Raw genomic sequence first — 17,233 nt, forward strand, 5'->3', positions numbered from 1 at the left:
CGCCCAAGGTACTCTGTCGCAACAAGCCGACATTGGCACACGTCAACGACCCCGACGTTTCGTCACCACCAGATCGCCACGCATCCATACATGCAAAAACCCTCGCGCTGATCCAAATAGTACGCCGTAACCACACCCCCGGTGCAGAGACATACACACCACATACAGACAAACAAAGAAAAAACACCCCCATCACGCACGGCCTGCGCGCAGCAGCAGCTCGGACACGGTGACCACGCGGTAGCCGCGGCGGCGGATCTCGGGCAGCACGGCGCGCAGCATGGGCGCGGTCCAGCGGCGGCGGTCGTGGCAGATGATGATGGCGCCGGGGTGCAGCAGCGACAGCACGTGTCGCGCGTTGACGCGCCAGTACGGCACGAACGCGTCGTGCGGGTAGATGTCGCCCAGCACCAGCCGGTAGCCCTGCGCGGCCATCAGCCGTCGCATGCGCGCGCTGAAGAATCCGCCGCCCGGGCGGAAGTATTTAGGCGGGGAGTGGTTGGCGGTGCTGGTGCTGGTGTAGGCGCGCTGGATGAGACGCTCGACGGCGAGGATCTGCTCGCGCAGCACGGTGTCGCTGAGCGCTTTGGAGGTCTCGTCGTGCATGGCGTGGTTGGCCAGCTCGTGGCGGATGCTGCTGCTCCCATGGTCATTGCTCCCATTATTGTTGCTGCGGACGAGGTCGGCCAGCATGGCCTCGCGGCCGTCGACCTGCGCGCCGATGACGAACCACGTCGCGGCGGCGCCGTGCTCCGCCAGCACGCGCTGGATCTCGGGCGTGTACGGCGACGGCGCGTCGTCGATGGTCAGCGCCACGAGCTTCTCCGTGGTGTCGACGTGCCACAGCACGTCCGGCCAGCGCCGCTGCAGATACCGCATGAGCACCTGCGGCGGCTTGTACACGAGGTAGAACGGCGTCAGCACGGCCAGCAGCAGGAAGAGCAGGCCGAGCATCGTGAGGGTGCGCGAGCGCTGCGCGCGCGACGAGCGCCCGCGGCGCCGGTAGCGCGGACGGCCGAAGCAGGGGCGGAAGACCGTGGTCAGTCGGGGGATCGAGCGCAGCAGCATGGCGGTCGCGAGACCATGCTCGTCGGTCTCGTCCTTCTCGTTCGTCCTCGTCGTTCGGGAGGTGTACGATTGCCCGCCGCCCGTCGTCGACGCTTCACTCACTCACTCTCTCGCCAGCTGTCGTCGTCGTCGTCGTCGTCGTCGTCGTCGTCGCTTTCGCCCGTTTCGTCGTCGGTGCCAAGCCGCATCACGTGCTGCGTCAGCCTCGAACCTTCGCGGGCGCGGCTTCAACGCACCACCACGAACGACCGGCGACGCCAGACAATCCCCCTGCTGGCCGTCTCTCTGCGCCTGCAAGCCGCTTTCTGTCCGCCCGTGGCTGCTCTCTTGCCCTCGCTTCAGCTTCATCCCTTGCATTGGCATCTCGCCGCCGCCTGGCTTCTGTGCATCTCGTCCCTCTGCCGCCGCGGCTGCGCTTCGGAGTTATTGCCAGGTAGTTAGTTAACTAGGCCACCTTGTTTTATCCTTCCCCCCATCCTCCACAAAACCACCGGCGATCGCTTCATCCACCCATCTCCTCCCGCACCAGCTCGAATCCAAGAGACCGCCTCGAAAACGACTCAAGGTGCAGGAGGCCTTCAATCTCCCTCTCCCTCTTTCCCTCCCCCCTTTTTTATCCTCCCCGATGTCGCCCGGCGCTCCGCATCGACGAACATGATCCTCACACGGCTTCTGCTGGCCAGCGGCCTGCTGCTGGCCTCGCTCGCCAGCGCGAAAAGCGACGGCCCCAAAATCACCGCGACCAAGTTCAAGCATGAGCCGCGCCACCTCTTCTACTTCGACGACTCCAACATCGTCATGTTCCAGCACGAGTACGACGCCTACATCTCCATGAACGCCGGCGAATCGTGGGACCTCGTCAAGGCGCCCGGCGACCACATGGCCGGCAAGGTCCGCGCCATCTACCCGCATCCCTACGATCGCAAGAAGGCCTACGTCGTCGGCCGCAAGCGGACCCATTGGACCACCGACGATGCCGGAAAGTCCTGGCGCGCCTTCGAGCTCCCCGTCGACGTGCCGCGCATCGGTAACCCCTTTGCGTTCCACGGCGTCCATTCCGATAAGGTCATCGTGCATGGCATCAGTTGCTCGGGGTTTATGTGTCAGACGCCGGCCTTCTACACCACGGATGGGTTTAAGCACCATAAACCGCTGCTTCGGAGCCAGCATGGCTGTCACTGGGCGGTGGCTCATCCGGAGTTTGGCAAGGGGCGCGCCCCCGCCGAGAAAGTCGATGATCGTGTCTTTTGTATTCTTAGTGGATTGCATTCGCCTATGGGAAGTAACAGGCGGCTCTTATACTCCGATGACTACTTCGCCGGTGAGAAAGGAATTGAAGCGCCGTTGAATAACGGCCGCCCCGTCAGTGACGTCGTGAACATGGCCGGAGTGAAGAGATTCTTGCTGGCCGCCGCGAAGTCGCCACGAACCAACGAATTGGCGCTCTATGTCAGCGACGATGCTGTTCGGTGGCATCAGGCAATGTTCGACGGCCATAAGCTTGAAAACAAGGCCTACACTGTCCTCGAGTCCACCAATTATAGCATCCAGATCGGCGTGAAGACGGCCGGCCGACTCAGCCCTATGAGCTCCCTGTTTACTTCCAATTCAAACGGAACGCAGTTTCTCCGCAATGTGGACCACCTGAACTCTAATCATCTTGGCTTTATAGACTTCGAGAAGATTGCCGGCATCCAAGGCATTTTCCTGGTTAATTCTGTTGACAATTGGAAGGAAGTCGAGGAACGGCATACAGCGAAGAAGAAGGTTGTTAGTCGCATTTCCTTCGACGATGGACGCACCTTTCATGACGTGAAAGCCGGCGACAAAAAGCTGCACCTGCATTCCATAACGCACATCAGAAACAGCGGTCGTGTCTTTTCAAGTCCCGCGCCCGGATTGGTGATGGGCGTGGGCAATGTTGGAGACTCATTGAAACAATATGATGAATGCGATTTATACGTCTCTGATAACGCTGGCATCACCTGGTGGAAAGCCCTTGATGATGCGCACAAGTATGAATTCGGAGATCAGGGCTCGATTCTTGTTGCCGTGTACGACGAAGGCCGGACGAGTAAAATATCGTACTCCATCAACCACGGAAAAGATTGGAAGAGTGCAGAATTGCCGCAGAAGATTCGCGCGAGGCAGCTTACTACGACGCAGGACTCGACGAGTTTGAAATTTTTGCTTGTTGGAACGGCCAAGTCTGGCTCGGATTCGGAGCATTATGTGATTGCGCTCGACTTCAATGACTTGCATGAGCGGAAGTGCGGCAAGGATGATTTCGAGCGATGGCCAGCGCGACTAAATGAGAAGAATGAACCGGATTGCTTGATGGGCCATAAGCAATTTTACAAGAGAAGAAAGGCCAAGGCTGACTGCTTCATCGGAGAAGAGTTCAAAGACCCAGTGCCCGAATTTGAGCGCTGCAAATGCAGCGATGAGGATTTCGAGTGCGATTTCGGCTTTTTGCGAAGCAAAGACGGAAAGGAATGTGTACCTTCCGGATCCCTCCCGGTTCCAGATGGTCAGTGTAAGAAGCCAGAGGACAAATTTGTTGGCCCCTCTGGATTCAGACTGATCCCTGGGAATGAATGTATTAAAGACGGGGGCGCGCAACTCGACAAGCCTAAGGAACGGCCTTGCAAAGACACTTCCAGTGGCCCTGTCAGCGGCGAAGTAGCTGTCAAAAAGGTCTTTTTCGGCGCGAATAAAGTCAGGGACTATTATTACATGGAACGTCCAGCCCTGAGCAAGGATACGGACGAGACCATTATCATGCTCACAGACAAGCTCGAAGTGTTCCTCACGAGAGACCATGGTAAATCCTGGAAAGAAATTCTCAAGGAGAAGAACATTGCAAAACTCTCGCCGCACTCGTTCAACAACGATATCATGTACTTCATTACAGGCACGAACCAGGCGTATCTGACGAGGAATCGAGGCCAGACATTCCACGAATTCCATGCCAAGCTTCCACCTACTAGAGACCGTCGGCTGTCCGTCCTTACATTCCATCCTGATCCAGAACGGTCCGAGTGGGTCATATGGACGGGCGCTGATGACTGTAAGCGGGGCGGAGACTGCCACTCAGTGGCACATTACTCTATTGACGGCGGTGACGAATGGCATACCTTGGTCCGATACGCTGGTAGATGTCAGTTTGTCGGTAAAGAAGGCGGCCGCAAGACGGACGAACAGGTATTTTGCTCCCAGCACGTCAACGAGAATGCCGGCGACAAACATATGCGGCTCATATCCACACAAGACTGGTTTGCTCATAAAACCGAGCACTTTGCCAATATCCTGGACTTTAGGACAATGGCTGAGTTTATCATCGTTGCGGCTCGTTCTGGTAAGGATTCGCTGCGGCTTGGAGCAAGTATTGATGGCAAGACGTTCGCCAATGCCGAATTCCCTCCGAATTTCAATGTCTCGGTCCAGCAAGCGTATACTGTGTTGGAAAGCTCTACTCACTCTGTCTGGCTACATGTCACCGTGCATAACGTTGAAGACCATCATTTTGGCAGCATTATCAAGAGCAACAGCAATGGAACGTCGTACGTTCTAAGTTTAAACAACGTTAACCGGGATAATGCAGACTTCGTGGATTTTGAGAAAATGCAGGGTTTAGAAGGAGTTGCCCTGGTTAATGTCGTTGCAAATGCTGAGGAAGTGAAAAAGGGGGCCGCCAAGAAGTTGAGATCAATGATCACTCACAACGATGGTGCCGAGTGGGCGTTCCTCAAACCGCCAACAAAAGACGCGGATGGCCGTGCTTATAGCTGTTCGCCAGGGAAGAAGGGAACAGAATCTTGTGCCCTACATCTCCATGGCTATACTGAGCGTATTGACCCCCGTGACACGTATTCGTCGGCCTCTGCGATCGGGATGATGCTTGGGGTGGGAAATGTTGGCGATAAACTAACCCTTAAAAGCGAGGGTGATACGTTTATCACTCGTGATGGCGGGATTGAGTGGCATTCTGTCAAGAAGGGTAGTTATATTTGGGAATTTGGTGACCAAGGATCTATCATTGTCATCGTACCCGAGGCCAAGCCGACGAAGGCCCTTTTCTACACTCTCGACGAGGGAAAGACTTGGAAGGAGTACAAATTTACAGACGTCGAGATGCAAATTTCGGACATTTCTACTGTTCCTTCTGATACCTCGCGAAATTTCCTTCTATGGGGTAAGGAAGTCGGTTCTGGCGCGAAACCTGGATTTGCCACTGTCAATTTGGATTTCTCTGGTCTGAAAGAGCGTTCAAAGAAGTGTGTATTGAAGGAAGAGAATCCCGAAGGTGACGATTACTATTTGTGGGAACCGAAACACCCGCTGCTGGAGGATAATTGCTTGTTCGGCCACATCGCGAAATATCACCGCAAGAAGCCTGACGCTCAATGCTTCAATGGAGGGAGGTTCGAGAAGTTGCATAATGTCTCTACTAATTGCCAGTGTACCAGGCAAGATTACGAGTGGTAAGTCCCTTCTATTTGCTGCTTGACGGACTGTTATGCTTACACATATATTCCTAGTGACTACAACTACGAACGGCAATCTGATGGATCTTGTGCTCTTGTCGCTGGACTTGAACCTTTGGACCCTATGAGGATATGCAAAGACGATCCCAAGGCAATAGAGTATTACGAACCCACCGGATACCGCCGGATACCATTGACTACTTGCGAGGGCGGAGTGAAGCTCGATGGCTCTGTGGCCCATCCATGCCCCAACAAAGAAAAGGAGTTTGAAAAGAAGCACCCTGGCCTTGGCGGTGCCGGATTGTTTTTCGCTATTCTCCTACCCATTGCCGCCGCCGGCGCCGTTGGTTATTACATCTTTACCCGATGGGACGGCAAATTCGGCCGAATTCGACTCGGAGACTCGCGCGCTTCGGGCGACTGGCTCTCGCGGGATTCACCCCTTATTTCGATCCCCGTTGCCATCATCGCTGCCACGGTTGCTGTAGTCTCGGCGCTGCCGTTGCTTGCAACGAGCTTATGGAGAAGTATGCGCGGCTGGATACCTATTGGTCGTGGTGCTTCGAGGCCCTATGCGTCTCGCAGCGCTTTTGCGGCGAGAAGAGGGGATTACGTCGGGGTCGTTGAAGACGAAGATGAGCTCCTTGGCGGAGACGATTTCGATGGTGACGAGGACGAGGAGGTTTGATCCGCCCTAAAACGAACATATAAGCATATACACCTTATGATATACTATGGACGCCAATACGTCGTTGTTTCTCTTTTTAGTATGCTGTTTTCCGGCGACGGAGTTGCGCTGACCTTTCGGGCGTTTGTTGGGCTGCGTGCATAGGGTTCACCAGGATGCCGGTTTCCCTTGGTCGACTTTGTGCTTATATCTTGGATACTAAACATGCATGGTGTTTAACCCACTTGGCCTTCTTTTTCTTTTCATTTTTTCTCTGGTTTTCATCCATGTACTCTACCAGCATCAGATTCGTCCGAGTAGACAGCGGGGTTTGAACTAATTGCTATATCTCGTGCAATAGAACCTTTACATTGTTACAGGGGGTAGATGATTCAAATACAGAGTGTATACTACAAAGCTGTAATGATCCTTATATATACTTTCAGATAGGCAAAGCCTTTGCCATCAGAACGCCCATTAAGCCAAGTCATCAGGGCCAAATGACTCAGGGAGAAGCTAGGATAGTACGTACAGACATTAATAGCAATTTGACCAGGAGGAATGAAAAACAACTTACTTCTCCAATAGTTCTCACAACATACCTCCCATCTTTGTCATACAAGTATACCGGAAAATTCGTAGGGCAGAACTCACGCATACTGCAAGACATATGAGCGCTGAAGAAAGATGGGTGGTAACATAGCCACTCACAATTGCCTGCATGATCCACAAGGGGATGCTGGGGGCGACGTATTGGTAGCCACAGCCGCGGCCTTGAATTTACGATGCCCTTCTACCTACGGTGGAGCGTCAACACGGAAGCTAAAGATAGAATGTCAAACAGAGCGATGGGTGCATACCACGGCTGTGCTGAATACATTCTTTTCTGCGCATATCCCCACTGGATAGCTTGCATTTTCGACATTGCCACCTACAAAAAATGTGCCGTCCTCTGTGAGGAGGCTTGCACCAACCTGGAACTTTGAGTACGGGCCTAAACGTACAGGTGTCAGACATGGATAGTAGGGATCAGATGGGTATTTGGTGAAGTATCACGGACAGTACGCAGAACTCTTCGCGGCGATTGCCTTGGAGGAGAGCGTGTCTAGTTCAGCAGCAGTGAGGCTGTTGGAGGCCATGTTCGGGGTTCTTCTGGTCTTTACTGAATGGGATATATAGCACCAGGGCGGGTAAATAGACTTGCTGGAGTTATAGAGCTTGGTGGTGTCAAGCCGTCCGTGGCTTTGATATCCGCGGTTACTACCCCGCTGCCGGCCACTTGGCGCGGTGAATGTTTGCCGCTACAGGCTACAAGCGGGAGTGAAGTGAGTGAGACAGTGCCAGTATGATCTGAAGTTTTTAGATTCAGATTTACATATACTATGAATCAAAGAATTCTTTAATCTCTGGAGAGTTTATTTCTTCAGCTGACGTATTTCTTTCACTTTCATAAGGCAGATTTAGAAGTCTTCTATAAATTCAACTCTTTTGTTCAGTACTGTACCCTTATGGTCTAGAGTATCATGGGAAAGAAATAAATAGCCATGTAAGGAGGCCCAGAATCTTTCCTCTCTCCGTCACCTGGAACCACACCTTCATCATGGCTAATCCCCCGGCACAGTACAGCACAACAATCATAGACTCGGTGGAAAGTCTCCTAGCTTTTGTTGATTGTCTTGATAGCCTTCCAACCCTCCCTCCCTCTATCTATATTGATTTGGAAGGGGTTAATCTTGGTCGGCATGGCTCCATATCAATCATATCGGTCTTCCTCCGTCCAAAAAATGAAATATACCTGATCGATATGTTTCGGCTCGGGGACATTGCATTTTCCACTCCAAATATTGAAGGCACTACCCTTAGAGCCATTCTCCAATCTCCAGCACACCCTAAGGTTTTTTTCGATGTCCGTAATGATTCAGATGCCTTGTTCAGCCATTATGGTATTTCCCTTGACGGAGTCTGTGATCTTCAACTTATGGAGCTTGCAACAAGGAAAGGGTCAAAAGATTTCGTTGCTGGACTATCCAGGTGCATTGAAAGACACAGCACTGCTTCCGAGGCAACAAAAGTGAAATGGCGGTCTGTGAAACAAGCCGTTATCCGCCTTTATGATCCCAAGCAAGGTGGCCAGTATGAGATATTTAACGAACGTCCTATGAAACCCGAAATCATAGAGTATTGTGCAAATGATGTTGCTCTTTTGCCAGGGCTATATGACGTCTATGCCCCAAAGCTTCACATGCCAGGGCAAGAATTCTGGCAAGATCGCGTGATCCTAGAAACAAGAGAACGCATCAACCTCTCACAACAGCCAGGTTATGACGGGCACGCAGAGTCGAAAGTACGCGGGCCTTGGAGCAGTGACGATAGTGAATAACTGATTGAGAGTTGGAATGACGATATCCTGTTTAACCACGTACATGACCCACAAGAAGACCAAGACATCTACTGGAGGGAGTGGCAGAAGGATGGTGATTAAGCTCGAGATTGTATCGACTGGGAAGAAGGTATGTTGAAGAATTGGGGGATTTTGTTGTTAGCAACTTGAATGTTTCTATAAATGGATTTGTCGATACATACATACATAAGAGGTAAAGCTTGTTTTTTGTTGCAATAGAGGTGTTCCAAAGTCCTTTTTGTTAATAAATTGGCAAAGTGGCAAGATAGTGCTGATTAAGCTTATGAAGAATAAAAACTAGAAGAATATGTGAAACCATTAGTTACTGGTTCTGTTATGCCCAAGGGGGTTTCCACTGGCGTACTCCGTACATTCTGAACCTCAGATCAGGGGGTTGAAAAATACCTGGAAACTTAAAGAGAAATTCCCAGAAGATGCTGCTCACAAGGGGAGATGATGATTTGTCTTAGATCATTGGGCATTTGAGCTGTAATCAAATATCAACAGAAGAAATCTAATAAAACCGACCAAATAAACCGCAAAAGCAATAAAATATGCATAACTTCTCTCTTCATGCAACGCCTTTTCTTATTCTATGAACAGTGAGGAATGTATATCTCAGATACAGCCCTAAATCGACACCAATGCCTTTTAACCAAAGTAATAACGTAGTCCTTCGTAAATGGAGAAGATAAAAGCGGAACTGGGGGCAGACCGGGCACACGTAATACCACAACCACGATAGAGCCCAGTTACACCCTGCTGCCGCCACAGCGACCTGCCAACTTCCCAGAAAGTTTTCCTTCGAGCATTATCTATTGAGGCGGCAATGTCTTCGGTTTGAATGCGGGATTTGATGGTGTCCGCGGGATAGAAAATGAAATTATAACTGACGCCGGCAGCGGCCCCGGAAAGCATCTGCTGGTATAATGGTAGCGGTTTCGGCATATCAGACGAACCAACCGGCGAATTTTGCGCGTTGTATTTTCGGAAGAGAGCAGATACGCCTTCATACCCTCCAAACCATGCGGCGGAACCTCCCGTTTCCCGAATGAGCGTTCCCATTTGGCCACGCCAGAAGCCAAGTAATCCATTGTGTTTAAAAACGGAGACAATCAAGGCTAAGGGACCGGGGGGTCGCAGCCCGGCTTCCGTCATCCTTGGCACTTGCATTTTGCATTTGATGAGCTCGATGGGCGTGAGGAGGAGGGAGGTAAACGCTCCGGAGACGGCGCCGCAGGTTATTAAGGCCGAAAATGGCAGCTTCTCGGAGGGGGAATAAATAGTCGACTGCAAGATTTCCTGGGTGACTCTGTAGCTGAAGAACAAACTGCTGGTCTCGACGGCGGCTCCGAACAAGGGTGCGCTTATGCCACGATACAGCCACCGCACGCCTTCAGCTTTGAAGGATTGGCGAAAACAATCAATTGGACCTTTATATTGGAGGGGAATGCCATCTGGCTGTGATTGTAGGCGAACTTTGACGGTATCGAAAGGGTACTCTATGTATTTGCCTGCTATGCCGGCAAGCTTGATACGAGTCAGTACCTGGGAGGTAAAGGAAGGAACAAGAGAGCAATGGGGGGAGATATCATACAGAGCCAAAAAGAACATCTTTCACCGCCTCCTTCCCCTGGTCCTGAGCCTTCTGTTGTATGTCTGGGAGCTCCAATGCCATGGTGGCGGTGGACGGAGCCAGGTCCGATACCGGCCCCGCAGCTGACATTTGCCGAGAGAAGCGATTGCAGTTGGCGGCCCTCTGCTGGGGTGTCCAAAAAACGAAGGTTGAAGAGTGCTATGGAGCGAGCATTGTAGACGGAATTTATTTCGGCGGGCAGTGAAGGATCCCGTGTGCGGGCGTCGAACGGGGCATCTGATAACCTAAGGCGGCTCCACATCACCCGAGGAAGAAGACCATGACGGCGAGCGTATACCTTGTCGAATATTGCAGTAGCGCAAAGTCAAGAACCAGACGCAAAATTCTCGGCCAGCCAGCACACGCAGGATTTCGGCTGCTATCACTTGCTCGTATGGCCGTTCTTGCGAGATTAAATTCGCGGCGGGTGGGTCGGCGGAACAAAACGCCGAGATCCGGAAGATAAGATAATCTGCGATGCGCACGGCTGCTGTGATTGGCCGGCCGCGCAGCCCCACAGCCACAGCGCGTTCTTGGCGCGAGAAAACTGATTTCCCGACCCGTTTGGCGGACGTTCACGCTCCCTCCGCTGGCTGGACGCTGAGCCCACTTTGAACACCGGCGGATATTTCTGAGTTTGCTCCAGCTGTGACGGATATTCGCGATGTCTTCGTCTGATGCTGTCGCTCCTGCTGTGGCGCCCGCTGTAGCCCCCGCTGCCTCGTCCAAGGGGATGCGAAAAAATGGTGAGTGAGCTCCCGCTTTTGCGGTGTGGTTGTTTCTTTTCTCTGGTTATTTCTCTTCTCACTTCGCATGCTAGGCAAGAATTGGCACGATACGAAATCAGCATTTCGCCCCAATAAAGGGCAAACCTCGTATGCCCAGCGGCTTGAGCAACGGAAGGCGATGGCGGTGGTGAAAGAGCGGGAGAGGGAGATGAAGGAGGAGAAAGAGGCAGAAAGACAGGTAACTGATCACTCAGTTATAATTTTCATTGTGACTGGTGTAAGGAGACTGTGCTAATAGGCTTTGTTTTCATAGCGTCGCATACAAGGAATCAAAGATAGACGGGCCGCCAAAGAAGAAAAGGAGCGGTATGCGAAGATGGCTGAGAAAATGCACCATAAGCGGGTTGAGCGGCGGAAGAGGCGAGAAAAGAGAAACAAGCTGCTTAAGTCTTAGAATTTGGTGGATGCTTGCTTATTGTTACCGCATGAATGGTGTTTTGGAGTTACGGTTGAACACGTTGATTTTTCTAAGAGGACTAAAATCAATACGTCCGTGAAATACCCTTCAGGTTTCTATTGTTTTAGAGACCTCTACGTATATCGAAAAGTCGTGTTTCTTGAAGGAGAAGTAATCGTTGGTGCACAGTGCAGCGCCTCTCAAGCAAACAAAGAGATCAACCTTGGAATAGACGAGAATGGTGAACACTAAATCCCATCGACTACCTGGGAGATATGTCCCTGACCCTGGAAATAGCACTGTTTGGTGTCTTATGATCATCGGGCTCTGATGGATAGCACCTTGCCGGAAAACAGTATCAACATTTTGTCAACAAACAATAGCTATTTCTAGGTTCATATACATAGTCTCTATGGGTTATACTCTGTAGCCTACGATTCAGACTCTGGCACAGCCACAGGTATCGCTGAGCAATGGCCGTCGTGAAGCCGCGGCAGCCCTAAAGCTAAACTCGCTGCTCCTGGCCGGCCAGCTTGGCGAACACATCGCCCAAGGTTGCTCGGGCTGATCTTGTCACCTCATGCCTAACCAAAGAGCTTAAGGATGCATTTCTGCCGGACAAACACTCCGTTGCTGTGCGTAAACATAGCAACGACCCCCAGCCCGCCGCCATGGACCAAACCACCCGCCAGTTCCCAACCTTCTCCCCGATCCATGGCTCTCCTGCCAAACTAGCTTCACCAACCGCCCTCTCGCCGCCGACGAAAAGCAGCACCAAGACCAAGTACCACCGCCACCACTCGCACCGCCTCCCGCTGTACCGCCGCCCGCACGATGCGCTCTTCGCGCCGGATGTAACGTGGCTCGAGCATCCGGGGGGCACCGACGGCCACGCATATTCTCGCGCCGTAGAACGTGATCCGCGTGCAGGCACACCGGGACCGGGGGGGAAGCATAGGCACCATCTACGTCCGCATCGAAGACACCGCTCGCATGATGGCCGGCTAGGTCATCGCTCGCGCAAGAGAGACATGCTCGCCAGCGAAGCTACGTCGTCGCAGGGGCCAGGGGGTGAGAGTATCGTGCCAGGGGGCACGCCGGAACGCGAGGAGTCGGTGCGGCTGCCGTTTGTTCGATTCAAGGCGCGTGTTAGCAGGGCGGATGTGGAGAAGCAGAGGGAAAATCGAGAGATGCTGGAGAAGTAGGTTCTTCCTGTGCCTGTGGTTGAAGCTCCCTTATATTGGTGATCTAACAACCCTGCTGCGAAAAGGTCCAACGCCGCCGCGCTGGCGTCTGTCGCAGAACGATCGATTTCCTTCTCTCAGCGCCTGGACGTAGCTTATTACAACCTTCTTGACCGACTCTCCAGCATTGGAACGATGATCACCTCGTTCCAGCGCCTCCGCGACTTCACGGCCGCCGTTGATACAGAATTCACCCGCGAAACCACCAAGCTCGTGCAGGACACAAACAAGCATATTGCAGATTTCGACGAGTTCTCTCCACAAATCCGCAAGATCGAAGCGCTCGAGAGCAGGATGAAAAACTGCCAGGAAACCGCGCTGCAGCTGGACAAGAGGCTCCAGGTTGTCCGAGAGCAGATTCAAGTCTGGGACCGCAAGGAGATCGAGTGGCAGAACATGGTCAGTCGGCGGTTGAGGATTCTATGGGCCGTGATGGTGTGCACGCTTCTGCTGCTCGCCGTTGTCGGCTTGGTGGACCATTTGAAACCAGATCTGGGCCTGCGAAGGTCGAATGGCGGCGGCGCGGAGAACTCGCTGGGTCGCGGCGTCGTCGTCCGTGATGTACCGCAGGTCAATAATGCCTTGACGTGTCGGAATGAAACGATCGGTGGTGATATGACCAAGGGCCAAGAAAGGCCAGGGAGACATCTGCCGGTGCCAGATGCTGAGGCTACTTGCCATAGTAGCAAGCCTTCGAAGGTGCCGACTAGAGAAACACTGTACGATGATGCCGAGGAGAGAATACAAAGAGTTCTGGATGAGCTATAATAATAATAATATTACTTCATTTGCTCAGCGTTCTGCTTTTAAAGTGTGTGTTTGATATGATTTATGAGTTCATGATACCCCATATGCTACCAATAAGTTATAATTGTTTTTTCACACATGCCATGCGATTTCCAGGCGTTCTAGTCATGAAAAGGAGGATGCATTCCATTCCAGGCGCGCAAAATACCAAAAAGAAATCAACACTTTATGCCCTCCAATGCAAAATGGTTCCGAAAAAAAAGGAAAGAGAACGCCGGCCCCAGAATAAACGAAGCATAGGAGAGAAGAAAAAAAAAAAAAGACCCTTCACTCCACCGCCTTCTTCTTCTTCTTATCCTCCACCAACTCCACATTATCCTCAGGCACACCCTTCGTCTCGACCAGCCACTCCAGCACATCATCACTCACGTCGCCCTGCACGGTGATCTCCTCGCCACCGGCGGGATTCTTGGTGACGGACGAGCCCGTGGCGAACTTCTTGCCGAGCTCCTTGGCCAGCTTCTTGAGGTCCAGCCCGCAGTGCGCCTCGACGCCCGCGACCACCGTCACGAACTTGCGCTTGTTGCGCTCCACGCGCTTGATCTGGATCATCGCCGCCGCCTTGCGCTCCTGGTTGCGCGTCTCCACCAGCGCCGCTTTGGCTTCCTTTTTCGCGGCGTCTTTGGCCGCGCGCTGGCGCGCTTCGAGGGAGAGCGCCGAGAGGTTGGCGGCGATGGCTTCTGGGAGGGGTATTAGAAAAAGGTGTGTGTGGGGGTGAAGATGGAGAGGCGGGGGGGCAATACCTTCTGAGTAGAGCTTCTGGTGTAGGTCGGGATGGGTTGTTTGGATCCATTCTTCGCACTTCTTTGCTGTGCCGCCGAATTCGCAATACTATTGAGTATTTAGCGGGGGGAGCTCCTTGGAGGGAGGTATGGGTTCGGAATGCTGTAATTTTGTTTTTTTATATAGTAGAAAATATCATACCTCAGGCGGAAGAGTGCATACTAGAGTTCACGGCACCAGAGAGATGTCAGCTTGCACAACTCCGTAGATTGGGTGAGGGGTGGATGATTAAATTCGCAAGGCATCTTTCTTACCTCCACAGTAGACAATATGTCTAGCTTGGGGCTCCGCAGGAGCTATCTGAGCTTCGGTCTCTGCTGAATCGGCCATGGCGCTCAATTACAATACCAGCGTGTTGCTTAATATGTTGAGCATCCGCTGTGCTCAATGCTCATACCAGGCGGTGGGGTGAGCGAGGGCGGTGCGGGCGGGCATACAAGAGGAGAAATGTTAATCCGGAGAGTATTTATGTAAGCAAGAATAAATTGGCATTCACGTGACTATTAGCGCTAAAGTTTAACCCCGCATTTTGGCTGAAGAACCGCAAAGTTTATTTCAATCTAATCACAACGTCGAGGCATGAAAGTCGAGCCGCTACGGGAACAAGTTTCGGGCAAAAAAAGGGGGTGGGAAAAGGGGGGAGGGCAAATGAAGGGGAGGGCAAATGAACAATTTTATAACCTCCATCTAAACGCTGGATGCTTCCAATCAAGGTTCTGAATAGCCTTCTGGTCCAGGCCAGCCAGCTCAGTGTCGATGTCCTTCCCATCTCTCTTGCGATTGTCCATTTTAACCCAGACCTGGAGCAATATGGCGGTGAGAAAGATGCAGCTGCTGGCGGCCAGGTTGAGGCCGTTGCCGATGGGGAAATGAGGGGAGTCGTGGGGCAGGAAGGCCCAGGTGGAGATGAGCCCGCCGATGTTCCCGATCATGACGTTCATGCCGATGGCGGCGGAGCGGGCGGTGTCGGAGACGACGTTGGCGGAGACCTGGGCGTTGCACAGGGCGCCGAAGGAGAAGGCGCCGCTGGTGATGAGAAAGGTGGCGCCGTAGCGCACGCGCGAGTTCTGCGAGGCGAGGAACATGGTGTAGCCGATCATCATGAGCGGGGCGGAGAAGATCATGAAGACGTTGCGGCGGTCGAAGCGCCAGCTGAGGAACGGGATGAAGACGGTGAAGTAGGTGCCGACGATGTAGGGCGGGACGGTCTGCAGCTGCTGCTGCACGACGGAGTAGCGCGGGTAGATGGCGCGGATGATGGTGGGCAGGAAGAAGGCCATGCCCTGCACGGTGATGTTGTCGAGCAGGAAGATGAAGGAGGTGGCGAGGGTGATGGGGCTGAAGAGGCCCTTGGTCATCTTGGACCTGTCGAGCTTGTCGAGCACCTCGGTGGTGCCGACGCGCTCGGACTTGATGCGGGCGACGGCGAGGTCCTTCTCCTCGGGCGACAGCCAGCAGGCGGTCTCGGGACGGTCGGTCCAGGTGACGAAGCCGATGAGCGAGAGGCCGATGGTGACGATGCCCTCGATGGCGAAGATCATGCGCCACTGGCGCAGGCCGCCGAAGTGGGCGAGCTTGAGGATGCCGGAGGCCAGCAGGCCGCCGAAGGCGCCGGCCAGCGGGGCCATGGCGATGTAGAGCGAGAGGCGGAAGGCCAGCTCGCTGCGGCGGTACCAGCGCGACATGTAGTAGGCGATGCCGGGGAACATGCCGGCCTCGAAGACGCCGAGCAGGAAGCGCACGCCGCTCACGGCGGCCTTGTTCTGCACGAAGGCGGTGCCGACGGAGCAGATGCCGAAGCCGAGACTGATGGCGGGCAGATACCAGCCGGGGCCGATCCACTTGCACAGCATGTTGGAGGGGATCTCGAAGAGGATGTAGGAGACGTAGAAGACGCTGAGCACGGCATTGTAGTCGTAGCCGGTCATGTGCAGGTCTTTCTCCAGGCCGGCGAGGCGCGCGTTTCCTGCAGGTCGAGTTAGCCGGTCCGTCGTTCAATTGGTATAAAATGATAGCCAGCCCGCTGGTGCGTGGCGATAATGACTCACCGATGTTGGCGCGGTCGATGAAGCAGAAGAGGTACAGCAGCGAGACGGTGGGCACGATGTACCAGTCGATCTTGGTGCGCAGGCGGCGCTCGGCCACGGGGTCGAACTGCACCAGCGAGTTGCCATATCTTGAGGTGTTTTGTTAGCCGCAGCGCATGAACAGGGGGGTGTCTCCAAAACACAAGAAAAAAATTTTTTTTTTTTTTTTCTTCAGGGAACATACGCGTCTGTGGCGACCTGGCCCTGCTCGGCGGCGTCGTGGGCATTGCTCTTGGGCAGGATCTCGGCATGGCCATGCTCTGGCTTGGAGACAGTTTCTGCACACATTGCAGGCGCTGCGGTGGGATTGTGTAACTGGTTCGTATGAGGGTTGGGCGAATGGGAGTGGTGGTGGTAGTGCAAGGAAGAGAGGCCTGGAGAAGGCCCTTTTGCGCGGGCTATGTACTGGCAGGGCGTGCGGGGAGGCAAGTCCCGAAGACGACGGCCGTGGCGGGCGAGGCAGCGGGCGCGACGGTTGGGCAGGACGGCTTGGCTGGAGGAGCTGGTGCCGTGATTGCGATCCGGCGGGCAGCGCGGGAACCGGCGCGTCTTGGGGCCTGGGGCAGCGTTTGCGCTGCGGGAGGCGGTGGTTGGCGTAGCTATGTCCGTATGTAGTGGTCGTGTAGGTAATAATTACGGGATTGCTTGGGCTGGCGGCGGGCGCCGCCCTTGGCCCGCGACGGCAACGGGGCTGGCTCCGGGGTCGCACAGGGCACGGGGGTGAGGGCGCAGGGCGTCATGGGCGGGCAGCCGGCGGGCGGGCGGGAGGAGGGGAGTGTGTGCGCTGAGCAGTACGGAGTACCCCGTAGAGAAGTGAGTGCCTGGCTTACTCACCCTCCGAGCCAGCTAACCCTCACCCTAAGACGAG

General features: G+C 53.8%; 9 protein-coding genes across 9 annotated transcripts; 4 read left to right on the forward strand and 5 right to left on the reverse strand.

Moving 5' to 3' along the window:
- Positions 1-192: 192 nt before the first annotated feature.
- LOZ57_003688 (uncharacterized protein) lies at positions 193-954 on the reverse strand (the record flags this gene model as incomplete). Its single annotated transcript, XM_049252736.1, has 1 exon — positions 193-954. One exon carries the CDS (start codon positions 952-954, stop codon positions 193-195), a length of 762 nt encoding a protein of 253 aa, XP_049108235.1.
- Positions 955-1,722: 768 nt separating this feature from the next.
- On the forward strand, positions 1,723-6,243 carry VPS10 (vacuolar protein sorting/targeting protein PEP1; the record flags this gene model as incomplete). Its single annotated transcript, XM_049252737.1, has 2 exons — positions 1,723-5,552; positions 5,610-6,243. 2 exons carry the CDS (start codon positions 1,723-1,725, stop codon positions 6,241-6,243), a joined length of 4,464 nt encoding a protein of 1,487 aa, XP_049108236.1.
- Positions 6,244-6,699: 456 nt separating this feature from the next.
- LOZ57_003690 (uncharacterized protein) lies at positions 6,700-7,361 on the reverse strand (the record flags this gene model as incomplete). Its single annotated transcript, XM_049252738.1, has 5 exons — positions 6,700-6,738; positions 6,800-6,881; positions 6,934-7,019; positions 7,083-7,216; positions 7,283-7,361. The coding sequence occupies 5 exons, from the start codon at positions 7,359-7,361 to the stop codon at positions 6,700-6,702; spliced, it is 420 nt and encodes a 139-aa protein (XP_049108237.1).
- A 461-nt stretch (positions 7,362-7,822) lies between these two features.
- On the forward strand, positions 7,823-8,602 carry LOZ57_003691 (uncharacterized protein; the record flags this gene model as incomplete). Its single annotated transcript, XM_049252739.1, has 1 exon — positions 7,823-8,602. The coding sequence occupies one exon, from the start codon at positions 7,823-7,825 to the stop codon at positions 8,600-8,602; it is 780 nt and encodes a 259-aa protein (XP_049108238.1).
- A 672-nt stretch (positions 8,603-9,274) lies between these two features.
- On the reverse strand, positions 9,275-10,301 carry ORT1 (mitochondrial ornithine carrier protein; the record flags this gene model as incomplete). The annotated part of the gene is made up of 2 exons (XM_049252740.1): positions 9,275-10,153; positions 10,221-10,301. The coding sequence occupies 2 exons, from the start codon at positions 10,299-10,301 to the stop codon at positions 9,275-9,277; spliced, it is 960 nt and encodes a 319-aa protein (XP_049108239.1).
- Positions 10,302-10,923: 622 nt separating this feature from the next.
- CGR1 (rRNA-processing protein cgr1) lies at positions 10,924-11,696 on the forward strand (the record flags this gene model as incomplete). The annotated part of the gene is made up of 4 exons (XM_049252741.1): positions 10,924-11,005; positions 11,080-11,225; positions 11,301-11,390; positions 11,442-11,696. The coding sequence occupies 4 exons, from the start codon at positions 10,924-10,926 to the stop codon at positions 11,694-11,696; spliced, it is 573 nt and encodes a 190-aa protein (XP_049108240.1).
- A 419-nt stretch (positions 11,697-12,115) lies between these two features.
- Positions 12,116-13,456, forward strand: LOZ57_003694 (uncharacterized protein; the record flags this gene model as incomplete). The annotated part of the gene is made up of 2 exons (XM_049252742.1): positions 12,116-12,645; positions 12,715-13,456. 2 exons carry the CDS (start codon positions 12,116-12,118, stop codon positions 13,454-13,456), a joined length of 1,272 nt encoding a protein of 423 aa, XP_049108241.1.
- Positions 13,457-13,762: 306 nt separating this feature from the next.
- Positions 13,763-14,608, reverse strand: TMA22 (Translation machinery-associated protein 22; the record flags this gene model as incomplete). The annotated part of the gene is made up of 4 exons (XM_049252743.1): positions 13,763-14,175; positions 14,239-14,326; positions 14,420-14,439; positions 14,533-14,608. 4 exons carry the CDS (start codon positions 14,606-14,608, stop codon positions 13,763-13,765), a joined length of 597 nt encoding a protein of 198 aa, XP_049108242.1.
- A 344-nt stretch (positions 14,609-14,952) lies between these two features.
- Positions 14,953-16,653, reverse strand: LOZ57_003696 (uncharacterized protein; the record flags this gene model as incomplete). The annotated part of the gene is made up of 3 exons (XM_049252744.1): positions 14,953-16,244; positions 16,327-16,454; positions 16,550-16,653. The coding sequence occupies 3 exons, from the start codon at positions 16,651-16,653 to the stop codon at positions 14,953-14,955; spliced, it is 1,524 nt and encodes a 507-aa protein (XP_049108243.1).
- Positions 16,654-17,233: the final 580 nt, after the last annotated feature.

This window comes from Ophidiomyces ophidiicola, assembly GCF_022830035.1.
Source record: "Ophidiomyces ophidiicola strain CBS 122913 chromosome Unknown scaffold_13, whole genome shotgun sequence".
Taxonomy (NCBI): Eukaryota; Fungi; Ascomycota; class Eurotiomycetes; order Onygenales; family Onygenaceae; genus Ophidiomyces; species Ophidiomyces ophidiicola.